The 15,901-nt window shown below is 39.6% G+C and overlaps 1 protein-coding gene across 1 annotated transcript in view; it reads left to right on the top strand.

Moving 5' to 3' along the window:
• Positions 1 to 15,901, top strand: part of Unc79 (unc-79 subunit of NALCN channel complex) — a 231,959-nt gene that overhangs the window by 202,828 nt on the left and 13,230 nt on the right. Inside the window, 5 exon segments of the mRNA XM_087195499.1 lie at positions 6,040 to 6,117; positions 9,983 to 10,072; positions 12,125 to 12,300; positions 13,181 to 13,367; positions 14,721 to 14,918. Coding sequence (XP_087051625.1) covers positions 6,040 to 6,117; positions 9,983 to 10,072; positions 12,125 to 12,300; positions 13,181 to 13,367; positions 14,721 to 14,918 — 729 coding nt within the window.

Genomic DNA, 15,901 nt, shown 5'->3' with positions numbered 1-15,901 from the left:
ATGGAACACCAAAGCAGAGGGGCTTGAACACTTACAAGGCAGGCTCCAGAGAACTGGCAACAGTTATGCTTTTGGGCTGAAGCCTTCCATTCCCTGTGTGCTTAATAGGGCATCGTAGGCACACATGCATCATTGGATCTCTCCAGACAGACTGTGATGAGTCCCATGAGAGGAAGAGGTAAACAAAATCCTAGGCCTTAGAACCTAGGGGGAAGTTGAGAGCAAGAGGAATCCCACTTCATGTTGTATGAAATTGAAGAAAACTTCATGAAGGAAGTGGGGTTTGAGCTGAGTCACGCACATACAACTAGTGAGTATAGACAAATGTCTTTGCCTGAAGTTTGGGCTCAGCCAACAGGTGAATTGGCTCAGGGGAAGGGAGAGGTTCAATCAGGAATGGGGAATAAATTTTGGGACAATGACATGAGGATAGGGCTGAGCAAAAAGCAGGCCAGCAGTGCCAGAGGAGTCAGCAGGAGTTCAGGCAACCTGGGAACCTGCCTGCTATTGCAAGGGCTGAGACTAGATTTAAAGAACTGGCCGTGAGCTGTAAATCATTAGGACCAGAATTGGGTTTCTTTCAAAGACTTGAGATTTAATAAAAAGTGGGTGACCATTCACTGTAGTTATCTGACATTGTCTATCTGGCATGCTGAAGCTCTCCAAGAGTGAGTGCACTGAGTAGTGAGTGCTGGACAATGACAGCAGTGGGGGTTGGATGTGATGTATCAGAATAAAATAGGTCCCACTGTACCAAGGTAGTAGTCAGCCCAAGAGGAAGGCAGAAGCAAGACCGCAACCAGAAAGCATCTGCTCTGAAGGAGAGACAAATTGGTTTCTCCCAGTGGATTGCCATGAGCTATTCCTCCTACTCATGTGTCAGTGGCAATACCACTTTTGAGTACAAGTGACTTTGACACAACCAGCCTTCAAGACGAAGAGGATCTCCATTGGCTTGGAGTTGGCAGGTACACCAAGGCTCCATCAAATAGCCCAGGAGCAATTTAATGTTAGCAGGTTGGCAGTGTCTGAAGGTCCCATGCTTCTGGTGGCATTCCAATTGGGGATATGTCCCCTCAAAACACCCTAGGATTGAGGTGCTAACAGTGCTTTCCTGTAAGCATTGGATAATGTTTTCTTAATTGCCCTCACTCTTGAGCAGGGCAGGTCTGTGTGGCTGATCTTCCTGAGGTAGGGAACCCAACACTGTAACTGCTGGAGGTTGAATTTCCATGAAGAACATTAGTCAACCATAATAAGCACTTGCCATAAGACAGCAAAAGAACACTGACAGTTTAAATTACCCAGTGCTTAAGGAAACCATGAAAACAGTGATTTTTGCATCACAGGTGAATAAAGTTTAAAAAAAAATAGCCTTAGAAAGAAAGAGGCCAAAAGTATATTCTTCTCATTGTATTAATTTTCATCTGCCATTTCAAACATATTTTCATCTTTTTACAACAAATATATGTATAAATATAAAATATGGATAAAATATATATAATTGAATCATTAAGTTTTGAAAGTTAATTGTGAAGTTACTCGAGTTGGTGAGGTATTTTGGAGACATTTTGAGATCTTACCCATGATGAACAACTTTATGAAGAATGTCTCAACCTTCTCTGACAAAGAAAACTTAACCATTAGCATGTGCCTTAATTCTAGCACTCTGGGAGGCTGAGCCAGAAAGATTGCAGGTTCAAGCCCTGCCTGAGCAATTTAATGACTTATGGAGATTCTGTCTCAAAATAAATTTTAAAAAGATCTGGGGATGTAGCTCCATGTGAAGGCCCTGGATTTAATCCCTAGTACTTCAAAAACAAAAAAACTAAACATCATGCCATTTTGAAGTAACACGTTCTTCTCCTATAAACTCTTGGAGTTAAATAATTTTTATTACTAATGAGAGAAATAAAGTGAGATACCTTAACAATAGAGCAATTTCCTTTTCTGCTCTGAGGTCCTGCCCAAGTCATGGAGAGAAGTCCTCCTTGGGGTGAAGGAGAAGCACATTTGTCTCTCTGTGAGCTGTGCATCTTTCTGTAGTTTCTCAATTTCTTTTTCTCTTGCCCTTGGCTGGCTGGGTTCTTGAGCTATTCTCTAAAGCATGGTGGAGGTGGCTGCCTTCACCCTTGTAGCTTCTCTTAGATCAGAGGATCTAGGCCGGACTCTAGGGAAGCTTTCCTTTTTACTGATGGGCAGTGTCATCCCTGGCGCCTGGGCAACAAGGCTCATGGTCTGGACAGTGAGGACAGACAGGGACTTCCCTTGTGGGGATCAGTGGCCAGCATTTGAAGGCAGTAAGTAGGTATCTGTTTAACTGAAAATGCAATTTGGAAACAGAAATGAAAATGATAATTTGGTAGAAAACTTACCTGGTGATCTATGAATGCCACTGGCTCTATTAAGGAGAAAAGAATCAGTTGCTCCAATACAAGGTTTACCATTCACACTTTACCCTGTAAGGAGGGACTAGGGCATTGCATCTACCATTGCTCTAATTAATATCTTAGTAGCTGGATGAGATGGAAATGTATATTCTTCTCTTAGGCCATACCTTTGTTGTTTATGAAACACTCTGGCATTAGAGAGACACCTTATAGGATGTGCTCAAGAATATGTGCTCAAGAATGTGGGCTCACTCAAGGCCTAAACATTTCAAGGCAGCAAAAGGTATCAATCTGTTTTGTTTTGTTTTGTTTTTTTGATACTGGGGATCGAAATCGGGACCTTGCACTTGTGAGGCAGGCGATGGAACCACTGAGCTAAATCCCTGGCCCCCAGTCTGTTTTTAATTCCTGTAAGTTCCTCCAGGATGCGTGGCATTATGGGAAATTTCATGTTATATAGGTTGTCTGGTCATGGTTGTTGTTACTTGTTTTTACTTACAAATGAAGTCAGAAGCCTTTAAATGCTCAAATGAATTTTTTTCAAAGAAAAGAAGGCATGGAGACAAGAAAGAATTTGCCAAATCAAATTATCTTTTTCAGAATCTAAAATTGTCAACCACCAGGACATAGTTTTCCTTCTGCACTTTGGACAGATGCATTATCATGTATTTTAATTCAAATCTACTGACATTTTGGCCTTGCCTTACAACATTTTTCTCTTCTGCTGGTTTGCAGTAGATATTTGATTTGTAACAGGTTATTATACTTATTCTTGAGATGGATTAAAAGAGAGATTTCATCATAGAGCAACAGTCCATTAAAAGTTACCATAAAGACTAAATTCAAATCAAATTGAATTTCCTCAGCTCCTTTTATGTGTCAAGAGTAGATATTCTTATAATTTGCATGTACCACCTCCACTCTGTGGGATATACCTGAATATTCAAGTTATGAGAAATCATGTCTGTAAAAGGTTTTCTTTTAAAAATAGGTTAGTTGTGGGCTGGAGGACAAAGAAATGGCAGAGGTACATCTGTTGTTTTTAATTTACAGAGTTACTTGTGGGCTTATTAATATTGGTTGAGTTGGTAATAACCCTATTACTCCATGGGATAAGAGGTAGAGGTACTATTTTGGGTGTCATTCTGATAATGAATTTGGTAATGACACATAATGGATATCGTGTTTCTTTTGTATTCTTTTGTACTTAAGGAGGAGTGCATATTTCAGTGGAATATTACTTTCTGGAAGTATAGAGTTCTTCCTTTTACAGAAATTAACATGCCCCCCTCTGATTTTAGATATATCTTTATACTTTGAGAAGTTCTATACAATTATAATAAAGTTTTTTTCCAGTTCATGGTTGGCAGCTATAATAAAATGGAGAGAAAGATATATTAAGGTTTTAATTGTACATATGATGTAAAAATACAGTAGATTAAAATGTATTGCTAAAAAATAATGAACTGTTTTAGAAGCTCATGTACTTCAACTCTCTTTCATAAGCTAGGTTCTCTGAGATACATTCATCACTTTTAGGGTATTTTTTTATTAATTTTGATTTGTGTGAATCATCATAGGTCAGACATTTGAGTTTGACATCAGATCCTGGCACTGTGTGGCCCTAAACTGACAGCATGCTCACTTGTGCTTCTTGGTCCTCTTTGTTGATGTGGCACACGGGAAAGGCACCTGCTGAAGACAGGTTGAAGTTTTGCTTCTTCTCAGATCCTGTCTTATCCTCAAGGGCCACAAGACCATCCAAGCATACTTTAGAGGACCCAAGACTTCCAACCATTCCTAAATGAGCTGTTCTAAGCACTACCATACCTTACACATTCGATGTGGCCCCGTCTTCCCCATGGTTTCTCTTGGCTATGCAGTTCACTTTTTTTGTAAAGAGATTAATTAAGATGAATGCTGGTGTCCTAACAAGGTTTGGAACATAGTTATAAGTTGTTCAGATTGTGGATTCAGATAGCTTTGCAAAATACATTTTATGGGAAAACGTGTTATTTGCCAGGAGGTCGGGTTGAAAGTGTTCCTTCTTTTCACACTGTACTTCTACCAAATACTACAGTTTCTTTTTTTTTTTTAACCTCCAGGTTTTGGCCAAAGCCAAAGGCTCAACATTTTTAAAACCTGATTTAGTTACCTTTCCTTATATTAGTATTAGAAATAAGTCCTGAATAAAATGATGGAAAATTTTAGGCATTCCCAGCTGCAACTTTTTTTTTTTCCTCTTCAGAGTAAATGACCAAGTGGATTTATTAGCTTTTCCTAATGAGCTTTGGAGCCACTAGAAATGACAAGAATGTTAATATGAGATCTGTGTCCACTCCTGTTGTACAGCCCTCAGAACAGGCCTGTCTAGCGCCCCTCCCTCAAACCTGAATGTTTTTCATGGAGGATTACACTTCTTGCACCTGAGGACCAGCTCTTGACCATGAACAAGACATGTAAGGGCCCTTGGCCTCAGAAGGCCTTTGGATTAGAGTTACATGTTATGAGCCAAAACCTGCCAAGGATTAACAGTTTCTGTTCAGTTGTTCCAGAGCTCTTGAGGTTTCTCTACTGCCCCAACCTGTGCTATCTCCCAGTTTGATAGGAGGGAGCCTGCCTAGCTGCACTCCTAGTCTTAACCCAATCAGCTCCCTGTGCCTTCCAGATGAATGAGAAGAAAAAGCTGTTGGCATTGAAGCTTCTTCAGTGCCTCTGAACCACACATAGCAGCAGTTTGGTATTCCAGACTTGCCAGGGATGCTGCACAGAGGCCAAGAGAGAGAAATGAAACAGGAGCCAATTACTTATACCAAATGCTGCAGTCTGACTTTTCCCCAAAACCATAAGTGAATAGCTGGATGTTGCATTAAGTAAGAAACACCTGTTAAAATCTGTAATGAAGCAAATTAAACTGTAACATGATAAGTCCATCCACATAATCTCAAGTCAGAATTGATTAATTGATTTCATAAACTCTTACTGAGCCTCTCCAGGATGCTGAGCACTAAAGCAGTGCTGGGGAGAGGCGCATCAAGTCTGTGCTCTTGAAGAGCTTGTAGAAGGTTGAGAAACAGACTCTAAGGTCACTGCCTCCTAATGTGACGACTGTTACAGTGGGAGTGTGTGAAAAGTCCTGTGGGTGCTTGTATCAGGACTAGGGTCATTCTCAACACAGAGGAGGCATTGAATGAAGTGGGGGGAGGAAGAGAGACCCTGGGGGCCCTTGAGGAAGAAACAGGAGGGCTACTCACTCTGAGATCAATTTTCTGAATATGTGAGTATGCTATAATGACAGAAGTCATGAAAATCCATGAGTGCGTGCTAACAGAAACTGTTTAAAAAGTGCTACAGGATAAGTAGCATGACCCCAGAGTAACTCTGACAATGCTGCTGTGGTTTATTTCTTTCTTGATTGAATTCACCATATGAGTACCACTTGGTTTTCTGGGTAAAATAAAAGTCTTTGTGCTCAAACTGGTTCTTTGCTGATGGGGATGAACTATCTTGATTAGCAAATCTTATGTATCGAGGGCAGACTGTCATGAAAGTAGACACCAATGAATTTAAGCCATGTTAATAAAATTATAAATTACTTATTACTGTCCAAATACTCTTAAAATAATTATCCCTTTCACTTTTTTATTAGTTTATTTGTGCAGATGCAGGAACCAAATTAGCTGAGTCAACAATCCTGAGCAAGCAGATGATAGCCTCTGTACCTGGAGTAAGTCTTGAGCAGATTAATTGTCTGCATTTCTATATTTCATGAAATGGTAGTTGACAATGTAGGTTTTAGACTCAGTCCAGGGTTTGAGATCTGCCGTTTACTCGCTGTGTGAGTTTACAAAAGTTATTTAACCTGTAATCCTTTGATTTGTGTCATCTATAGAATGAGATATAATGGCCAAATATATAGGTTAGGGACTGAGATAATGCATGTAACCCTACTAGCATGGTGCCAGACATATAGTAAGTGCCGAGTAAATAAATATTATTTATTACAAATATTGTTCACAAACATTTCTATTGTTGGATATTTTAGTTATTTTCAGTAGCCTGCATTTGTAATTAATATGCAAGGAACATCTTTGTGCTTAACTCTGTCCATTTAGACTATTTCTTTGTAATAGATTTCTGGGAGTAGAATTACCTTACTGTGTTTTTAAAAAAGATTTTTATGGTAATGCAAGATGCTATCAGATAAATCTTAGCAACTTAGCACAAAAGAAACATTGTTCATTCATGCAAGGTGAAAGTGGTTATACTGATTAATAGGGAAAGGGGATTTCCACACAGATGCCCAGGGATCAGGCTCCTTCCCTCATGTGCAGCCCTCTGCAATTGCTGGCAGTTAGGAAAAGAAAAGAAAATGTGGTATATGGAAGATTTTCATGGTTCAGGTCTAGGAGTACATATTTCTTCTACTCACATTCCATTGGCTGGAACCCAGTCACACGACCCCACTTACCTGGAAGAGAAGATGGAAAATGTGGCCCACTTAAGTACTAGGGAAAAAGAGAAGTAGGGGAGAAGCCACTCTATGCTGCACCCTCACTGTTTCCTTATTGATTAATTCTCCAGAATTCAATATTTTCTACCAATAGGATAGCTAGAAAAAAAATAACATTACTAAAGTGCAACACATTTATCAGAATCAATTAAGTAAAGATAAATATTTCAACAATAACAAAGCAATAATTATAGGACTCACATATAGAACCCTTTCTGATGACCAATAAACCCCACTCACAATCAATTATAAATTAATAAAATGAAAATGAAATATAAAAATATTTGAAAATATAAAAGTAAAAACTTGCTAGTAGATCAGAGGCTTTTCTTTCTTTTTAAAAAACATCACCTTATTAATTTGTGTGGAATCATCACTATAATCTATGCATGTTGTCATTTCCAAAAGTTTCTTTCACCAGCTTATTTACTTGACCAAAGAATACTTTGTATAAGATTGGCGTTCTGGGCTGGGGATTTAGCTCAGTGGTTCTGGCGCCTGCCTTGCAAGCGCAAGGTCCAGAGTTTGATCCCCGGTACCAAACAAAACAAAACGAAACAGAAACAAAAACAAAAAAAGATTGGCGTTCTTGGCAAATTTTTAAGTAGCATCGCTATCCATAGGCAATGTGCTAGAGGGGTGAGCTCTAGAACTTACTTACTTACCCTGTGTACTTGAAACTTTGTACCCTTCAGCTAATGCTTCCCAATTTCTCCTTCTCTCAGGAGATTTTTTTTCTTTCTTTTTTAGTAGTGCTAGGGATAGACCCCAGGCTATTGGTTGGTGGTAGTGAAACCAACCTTGCTGGAGGCCAGCTTCACAATGTTCTCTAGGAGGGTGGGACATTTAGCTCAGTGGCACCACACCTGAAGGCTGAAGGTCTTCAATTTAATCCCCAGTACCAAAAAAAAAAAAAAAGGTATTCAACACAATCTGCTTCTAGGAATATGTTTGAGAAAATTAGTATGCACCAGAAGATTTATATATATATATTTATTAAAGCACCATTTAAAATACGAAAAACATGGACACAAAAATCAATATCCATCACTAAGGTATTGTTTAAATAAAGTAATGTGAGCCATATGATACACTGTTATGTGGCCACCACATCAAGGTTCCAAAGAATATTTAATTAATTGGAAAATGCTTATGATGGATGTAACTAAAAAGCAAGTTAGGGAAAAGTTATTTCATGTATATATGATATATATGATAAGATGATTTCATATATATATTGATATATATATCATATATCAATATATATATGATATATATATAAAATGTGCATTTCAGAAACCTTGGGAAGAAATATTAACAGTGGTTTTCACAGAGGTGGAAGACAAGAAGTAGGATTATGGTGATTTTAATCATTCTTAGTAACTTGTATTCTCCAAATTTTCTACAGTGAACGTATGTTATTTCTGTAATCTAAGAAATGTAATTTTATTAAGATCAGATATATTTTAGGGCCGGGGATATAGCTCAGTGGTTCTGCTGCCTGTCTTGCAAGCGAAAGGTCCAAAGTTCAATCCCCAGTACCCAAAATAAAAGAGTCAGATATATTTTTTAAGAAGAATTGGATGTGATTTGCTTCAATTCATGTATTTAAGGTTAGGATATGTTTTTGACTGCTTTATCATCAGTTTTCTTACTGAAATAAATATTGGCCTTCTGAAACAAGTGGAGCTTGACTCCTTATGTTTGTTCATTTAAAAAATACATCTAACATTATATTTAAGTTTTGCAAAGTAAAAAGGAGGATGAAAAATTATATGCTCTCTTTTACTAGTACAGATGACTCCCAAAGATTCTCCTGACTGTAAAGTGGATTTTCAGTCTTTTACTGAATGTAGTTGCTGTCTCTAGAATACAGTAACTATGATACAATAATAATTTCTTTGCTCTCATTCCTCGTGAGTGAAATTTAAAAAGCCAATATTGAATAATACCACTAGTAATTATCTTCTGTGACATTTTCCTGGTTGAACTGATATAAAATATTGCCTATAAAAGAAACAAATCCCTTTCAAGAAATTAAAGAACAGCATCCATGCTCCTATTTGCATGGCATGTGAAAGGTCAGAGAAAATGGAATAAATTGGGGGGATCCTTCTTGCACTAAAGGGTTCATATTGCAAAAGCAGGAACACAATAACCTTTTATAATTCCTTCACTATTTAAATTAAAAGAAGAAAACCTGAGAACATATGAAATGCTTGGAAAACAGTCTGACAGACTGCCAGTGACCTTATTTTACTGTTTGTTATCCTGTCAGAAGAACTGACAAGCGTAACATTCTAGAAGAGAGAGGAGGTGATATAGTTCAGTGCTACCCAGATTTACATGAATATGGGAAAATGAGAGCCACTGGGTGAGCTAGTTAAGTACATAATGTTCCAGATTTTCCTAAAGAAAGCCCAGAGAGCCCTTTAGCATAGTATTCATATGGCTTCAAAAGACTGCTTGCTTTTGATCCCCATTGTACCCAGCTTACTGTGTGGGTTCTCTCATATGGCTTTGATGTAGCAGCCTGTCTGTCCACTTTCCTTTGCTTTGGTATAATCCTAAATGGGCTGCATTTCCCTGAGAGAGCAAGTGCATGCCATTTAATAACCTACAACACAAGCATGCTTTCTTTTCCTTTAAAACTTCCCAAACATACTTCAAGTTATGTGGGGAAGATAACAATTTAGTTTCTTTCTTTTATTTATCTCCAGCAAGAACTTGACATGACTTGAATATGAGAATTTTTGACTCAGCAAACACCATGTTTAATATATATGATTCTGTTGGTGGAATTTGGTAGCATGTATTTTAATCAGTTAATTACCCAGTGGAAACAGCATTTAATTCTGTCTCCCATAGGCCTCCCCTATTTCTTTGCTCTCTCCCACAAACCTTTTAGCAATTCTTGTCCTGTGAGCACACAATCACAGACTATGCGGAGAGTAGTGGAGTGAGTCAGAAATCCAGAAAGTGAGACAACTCCTTAGTAAACAGTGCACAACTGGGGTGAGATAGTCATTGCAGTTGGTGAAAAATGAGGCTGTGGCCCAGGCATGTCCTTATGTTTCAGTGTGGAACTGCGGCGATGGAGTGTATGCGGCAGTACATCAGTGAAGTGCTGGATTTTATGGCTGACATGCACACACTAACCAAGCTGAAGGTAAGACAGCTTCTGCCTGTTCATCTCTTAGGGTCATACAATACAGGGACATTTTTAGAAACCATATGGGAATTTATTGTTGCCTAGGGGGCAGCTACAACACCATTGAATGAACCTATTTCTTGGTGTTCTGAAGGACCAGGATCAAGTTCTTCAAAGAAGGAAAGAAAAGAAAGGATATTCACCTGGCAATAGCTTTATGCATAGGCTTTATTTTTTACCATTTATTTAGTTCTCACAATGTCCCTATTACAATATTATCCCCATTTTACCAATGTGGAAACTGAGGCTCAGGATGATGTCGTACTAGTAGGTAATGAAGTCTGAGTTGAATTTAAGGCTGTTATGACTCCTAATTCGTTCTCCTTTCACTGTGCCACATAGATTCATTTAACACTCTTGAAATTTAGTGACCTCATTTGCAAAACAAGTCTGTAAGTCCCTTCTCAGACTATGATAAGGCTGATATAAAATAACGTATGTGAAGAGACTTTCTTAAACTATGGCAAATTATGCAAACATAAGCCATTTATTATTATCTGCATAGAAGCCATCTTCTTCAAGAAAATAAAGAAGAGGGACAGAACAAAATTTAAATTGCATATGGACAAAATCCCAGTGAAGTTGTTGATTTTATTGATTGCTTTGCAGGATGGGATGAATCACTGATGCAGGTCCACTTCTCTGCTATTATTCACTCAGGGAGCTAAAAAATTAATAATGTAGGGGATTGTAGGAAGGTCCTGGACAGTGGGCAGATGAGAATCCAAATATAGTCCAGAGAGCAGCCAAATTGCAATCTGGCACTAAATGATTCCTTTTTGATAAACAGGAATCTAGTGATGCCGGAAGTTCAGCTAAAGAACATAGCTCCCTCTTCACCGAGCTCAGCTTCACTAAGACTCTGCTGGACAATCAGAGTGTTTCTTGGTGTAGTGATAGATTTATACATGCTAAGTGTCAAGGAGAATCAAAACTTAAGCTGATATGGGCCGGGGATTTAGCTCAGTGTTTCTGGTGCCTGGCTCACAAGCACAAGGTCCAGAGTTCGATCCCTGGTACCAAAAAATAGAAATAAAAAAATTTTTTAAAAATTTAAAAAACTTAAGCTGATAATTTTTCACCATGTCTAGACCTAGTCATTTCTAAGTTTGGTCACATCCAAGTTACTGATTGCTGAATCGCGTTGCCATACTTAAATAACTTTGATGCAGAAAGAAGAGGAAACAATTATCACTCAAACATTTTGAGCTTGTTTTATGGATACTTTTGAAGAATACTAAGAGAGATCCATAATGATTAAAAAGTTGAGAACTATGGACATAGTCCAACCTCCTGACTTTCTACATATTTAAAAAAAGGTCAAGTAACAAGTGGTTTATCTGAGGCTACGTGGCTGATTAGGACGGAACTGGTCTAGAACCTAGGTCTTAAGTTCCTGAGCAAAGAAAGCTTTCAAAATTAATTTGGCAAATGTGCATTGAACACCATAATGTGTCTGGTACTGTTCTAGGCATTGGAGTTGCAGTGACAAGCAAAAACAAACACGTAGCTGCCGTCATTTAGGGTTAGAGTCTACCAGGAGGCGAAGTTTGGTGAACATTTCATACAAGCTAATGTAAAATTGTGACTCTCACAATTACTATGAAGAAGAAATGGTCAGTGGCAGGGACCAATCACAGAGTTCAGGGAAGGGTTTCTAAGGGAAATGACACTTGAGCTAAAATCTGAACAATTTGCTGAGAAGAGAAAGGAGAGGAACAGCAGGGTAGGGGCTGGGGGTGGGTGGGGATGGCAGAGCCAGCCCAGGATGGATGAAGGGTGAGATGCGGAGACTATAGTAGGAGGTTATTTTGGCTGTGTAGGCCATGCAAAGCAACTTTTCCTCCTTTATCCTGAAAACAATGTGAAGCCATTGAAAAAGTTTAGGTAGGTTGTATGTTTGAAGTGTTGATAGGAGTTGGGGGAAGGACAGCCTGATCCTTTAAAAGACTGGCCCCGAAAAGTCTCCAGGGGTCTGCCAGAGTTACAAAATATCATTTGGTTTTGCAGAGCCACATGAAGACATGCTCCCAGCCTCTGCATGAAGATACCTTTGGTGGACATCTCAAAGTTGGCCTGGCTCAAATTGCAGCTATGGAAATCTCCCGGGGCAACCACAGAGATAACAAAGCTGTAATCCGCTACCTGCCTTGGCTCTATCACCCTCCTTCTGCAATGCAGCAAGGGTAAGATTCTTATTCCAGGGTTGGAGGGAGATAAATAAGACAGGAAACACCCCTGAGTTTCTGGGGCTCAACCAGAGCTTGCAAATGCACTGAAGGTTTGTGAGTGTGGGATATGCATGGTGAGGAAGATGAAGGTCAGGGTCCATCTTTGTACTGACTTGTTGACCCTGAACACTTTGTGATGTGCTACCCTTATACTTGCAAAAGCCTTAGTCATCCTCATGGATAATGAAAATTTAAAGGTTAGAACTACTACTTAATTCAATTTCAACTGGTTAAATAGATCAATAGTAGGTAAGTATCCAGCGCTATGTGACCCCTGCTTTCAAGCATCTTAGCTTGTAGCTGAAATGAAAGTGACAGCAGGGATAGAGTGCAAGGAGGTGCAAGCCCCAAACCTGCCTGTAGGTGAGGCTGCAGAAGAGAGAGGCAAGCACAGGCTGGTTTCTTTAGGAACTCAGCAGGCTCGAGCCTGCCCTTCTGCAAGGGTAGCCTTCCTGGAGAGGAAAGGTCAGACTGGGAGGTGAGGAGAACAGGAGAAGAAAGTTGTACTAGCAGGAAAATGTGTGGTTGGAGGCATGTCTGCTCTTCTGTTCCGTCCGCTCTGGTGAGCGTGTCAGAGAACTTTATGAAGAGAGGAGAGGAAAGGGTTCAGAAAAGGCCAGTCAGAGGGACTGCCAGGCCACAGAAGAATGCTACCTAATGCTGTGTCACCAAAGGCTGCTCTTTGCTTAAGAAGCTAAGATCTAGGATTAGAGTGGAAAACAAGAAAAACCAATGTGTCATTTAGTGAGCGCACTATTGCCTTGGTGTTTTATTGTATTTGATTATCTACAAGACCACATTTTAATCCTTTCTTTAACTCTTCCTTCTCCAACAGACCTAAAGAATTCATTGAGTGTGTCTCCCACATCCGTTTGCTGTCCTGGCTGCTTCTGGGTTCCCTTACTCATAATGCAGTGTGTCCAAATGCCTCCTCTCCCTGCCTCCCCATACCTCTGGATGCAGGTTCCCACATTGCAGACCATCTTATTGTTATCCTGATTGGATTTCCGGAGCAATCAAAGGTAAGTAATTTCTTCAAGATTAGGACCATATGCATGGAAATTGCTAATGGAAACCCTTATCAGCCAATTATGCTTCTTCTGACAAGTAAATGCATCTTGTCACTTGCCCCCTGTGGTTGTTAGAAAAGCAACTTTGTGCTAATGCTTAATTTAAAGTTGTTTAGATTCTCAGACTGTCTTTTTCTCCCTAAATTGTTTTCTGGCTTATTTTTATGAAGATAAATTATGGAGGCAAGCTAGAGTTGGCTTCTCAGGCCTTTCTGTCTCTAAATAATGAAGAGAAATAAAAGCCTAGGAATGTAATAAAAATCCCATGACCAGTTTTCAGAACCAAGGATGAACTAGAGGAGAATTTATGTTCTATCTCATTCCTTATGCACTATCTTTTCAACTCAGACCTCTAGAGAAACATAAAAATAAGAAGGTCAGTGAGAAGCTTATTAAAGCCCACACTGGAATCACCTAGACAGAAGAATTTTGTAAACTGTAGAGACAGCTGATGTGCTTAAGGGGATGAATAAACTCCAGGCAGGCATCATTCATGGGGCCATACATACAAACCAGATACTACTAATCAGCTACAAAGAAACGACAGCCCTTCCCTGATCTTGGGCAAGTTCTGGGAGGTCGAGGTAAGTTTGGGGGGCAGATGGGATTTAGGGGAAGCTGACTATGTGATAAAATAGAGCTCCCCCTAAATGACCTGAATGCTGTTTGCAGAAGGAATCAGGCAGTCGGTTCCTCCTGTTTTTTCCCAGGTCTGTGTTTGAATCTGAACAATGGTATGTGTAATTTTGTGAGCTTGAAAAAGTGACTTAACCTCTCTGAGCTTCAGATTTCATCTGTAAAGTAGGTGAGGTTTGAGAAGTATTGAAGTGACCTCCGGAAAGCTTTCAGCACTGATCCTACCTGCAGGCTCACCATTGGTAAGAGTGCTCTAGCTACTGCTGCTGCTGCTGCTACCATTGGTCAGTGTTGGGCAGTGCATCATGCATATTACCTCATTTACTTCTCATGCCATTTCTTTCTACTATTTTACAGATGAAGAAACATCCTAAAATGGTAACATGATTATTCTTCCTGATCTAGTTTAGGGATGGGAATGTTATTTTCATTAAAGGGGAAGGGGGTGGTATCTGCCTTTTTCTGTAAATTAAGGTGCCTCCTCTTTGAAAAGATGCTTTCTTCTGTGAGTGTGCTCCCCCTGACAGTGAGGAGCTGATTGTTTCAAAGTGAGGAATCACAGTTTGTGACTGAGATAACTCTCTCATGCTTCATGCTCCGGCTATGCTCCCTGACAAGGGCACAGTCTGTGAACACAGAACATTGATGCCTGGTTTTCTTCCTTTCCAGACTTCTGTGCTCCACATGTGCTCCCTCTTCCACGCATTCATCTTTGCTCAGCTCTGGACAGTGTATTGTGAACAAAGTGCCGTAGCTACAAATGTTCAAAATCAGAATGAATTCAGCTTCACGGCAATATTGACAGCACTAGAGTTTTGGAGTAGGGTGACGCCGAGCATACTTCAGCTAATGGCGCATAACAAAGTGGTGAGTTCATGAGATGTTTCCCCTTTGAGGTACAATCCCACTCCTGGTCTCTCAGGCTACTGGTTTTTTACAGACCTCAGTCATAAAAGTATACAAGTGAATCAGTGATTTGTCATGGTATAATCTGTATGTTCTACTTGCATAAGAATTTTGGTTGAAAAACAAACAATAGTTCAAGAGATCTACTGTACATCATGGTGGCCATTCTTGAAGATTGCTAAGAGAGTAGATGTTAAGTGTTCTCACCACAAAAATGACAAATATGTAAAATAATACATGTGCTAGTAGCTTATTTAACCATTTTACAACATATATATGTATCAAAATATCATGTTGTATACCATAAAGACTTTAAAACCCCCAAACAAATAACAATTTTGTATCTCCTAACTAACACCAAATGAACTTCATATGAAATTTCTATCTTTAAGGTGATTTGGTGTTATAAAATCAGAGTGTTAGGAGGGAGACCAAAATAGTTTTTGGATTCCAAAGCAATTGGAATAGCCCATTAGGTCATCTTTTTTTTTGCTGGTGATGGTTTAAAATCAGACTGCCCACAATTCTTAGGGCTTAAAATCTGAAAAGAGCCTCACCTTTCTGTGTGGCCTGATAAGTAAGCTTCAAACTGCACCTTCATTGCAGTGTAGATGGCTTGCCAAGAGGGGCTGCTGCAGACTGCACTGCAAAATATCTGGGCAGTGGTTGGTTTGAGCCCACTTCATTGAACAGGCTTGAGCTGGTCCTCCCTAGTCAGCTAGAGACCATATGAAAGGAATTTACAAGAGGCCACTGGGTTTCATTTGCAAGAGTGGATGAGGAGTCTCAGCTGGGAAGACAGCAGCCCTGTCTTGGTTAAGAGGGTACCATCAGTGAAATCTTGTCAGTGAAGAGGAAGGAACCTGGGAGTCCATCCTGATGGTGATCCCTGTGTGCCGGAAACTGAATATTTACTTCCCTGTTTGCTGAAGACACTTGGACAT

The sequence above is a fragment of the Heterocephalus glaber genome, unplaced genomic scaffold (genome assembly GCF_053883595.1).
Source record: "Heterocephalus glaber isolate CG9 unplaced genomic scaffold, H.glaber_assembly_v1.0 deba00001608, whole genome shotgun sequence".
NCBI lineage: Eukaryota > Metazoa > Chordata > Mammalia > Rodentia > Bathyergidae > Heterocephalus > Heterocephalus glaber.
This window is presented reverse-complemented; position numbering and strand designations above follow the sequence as displayed.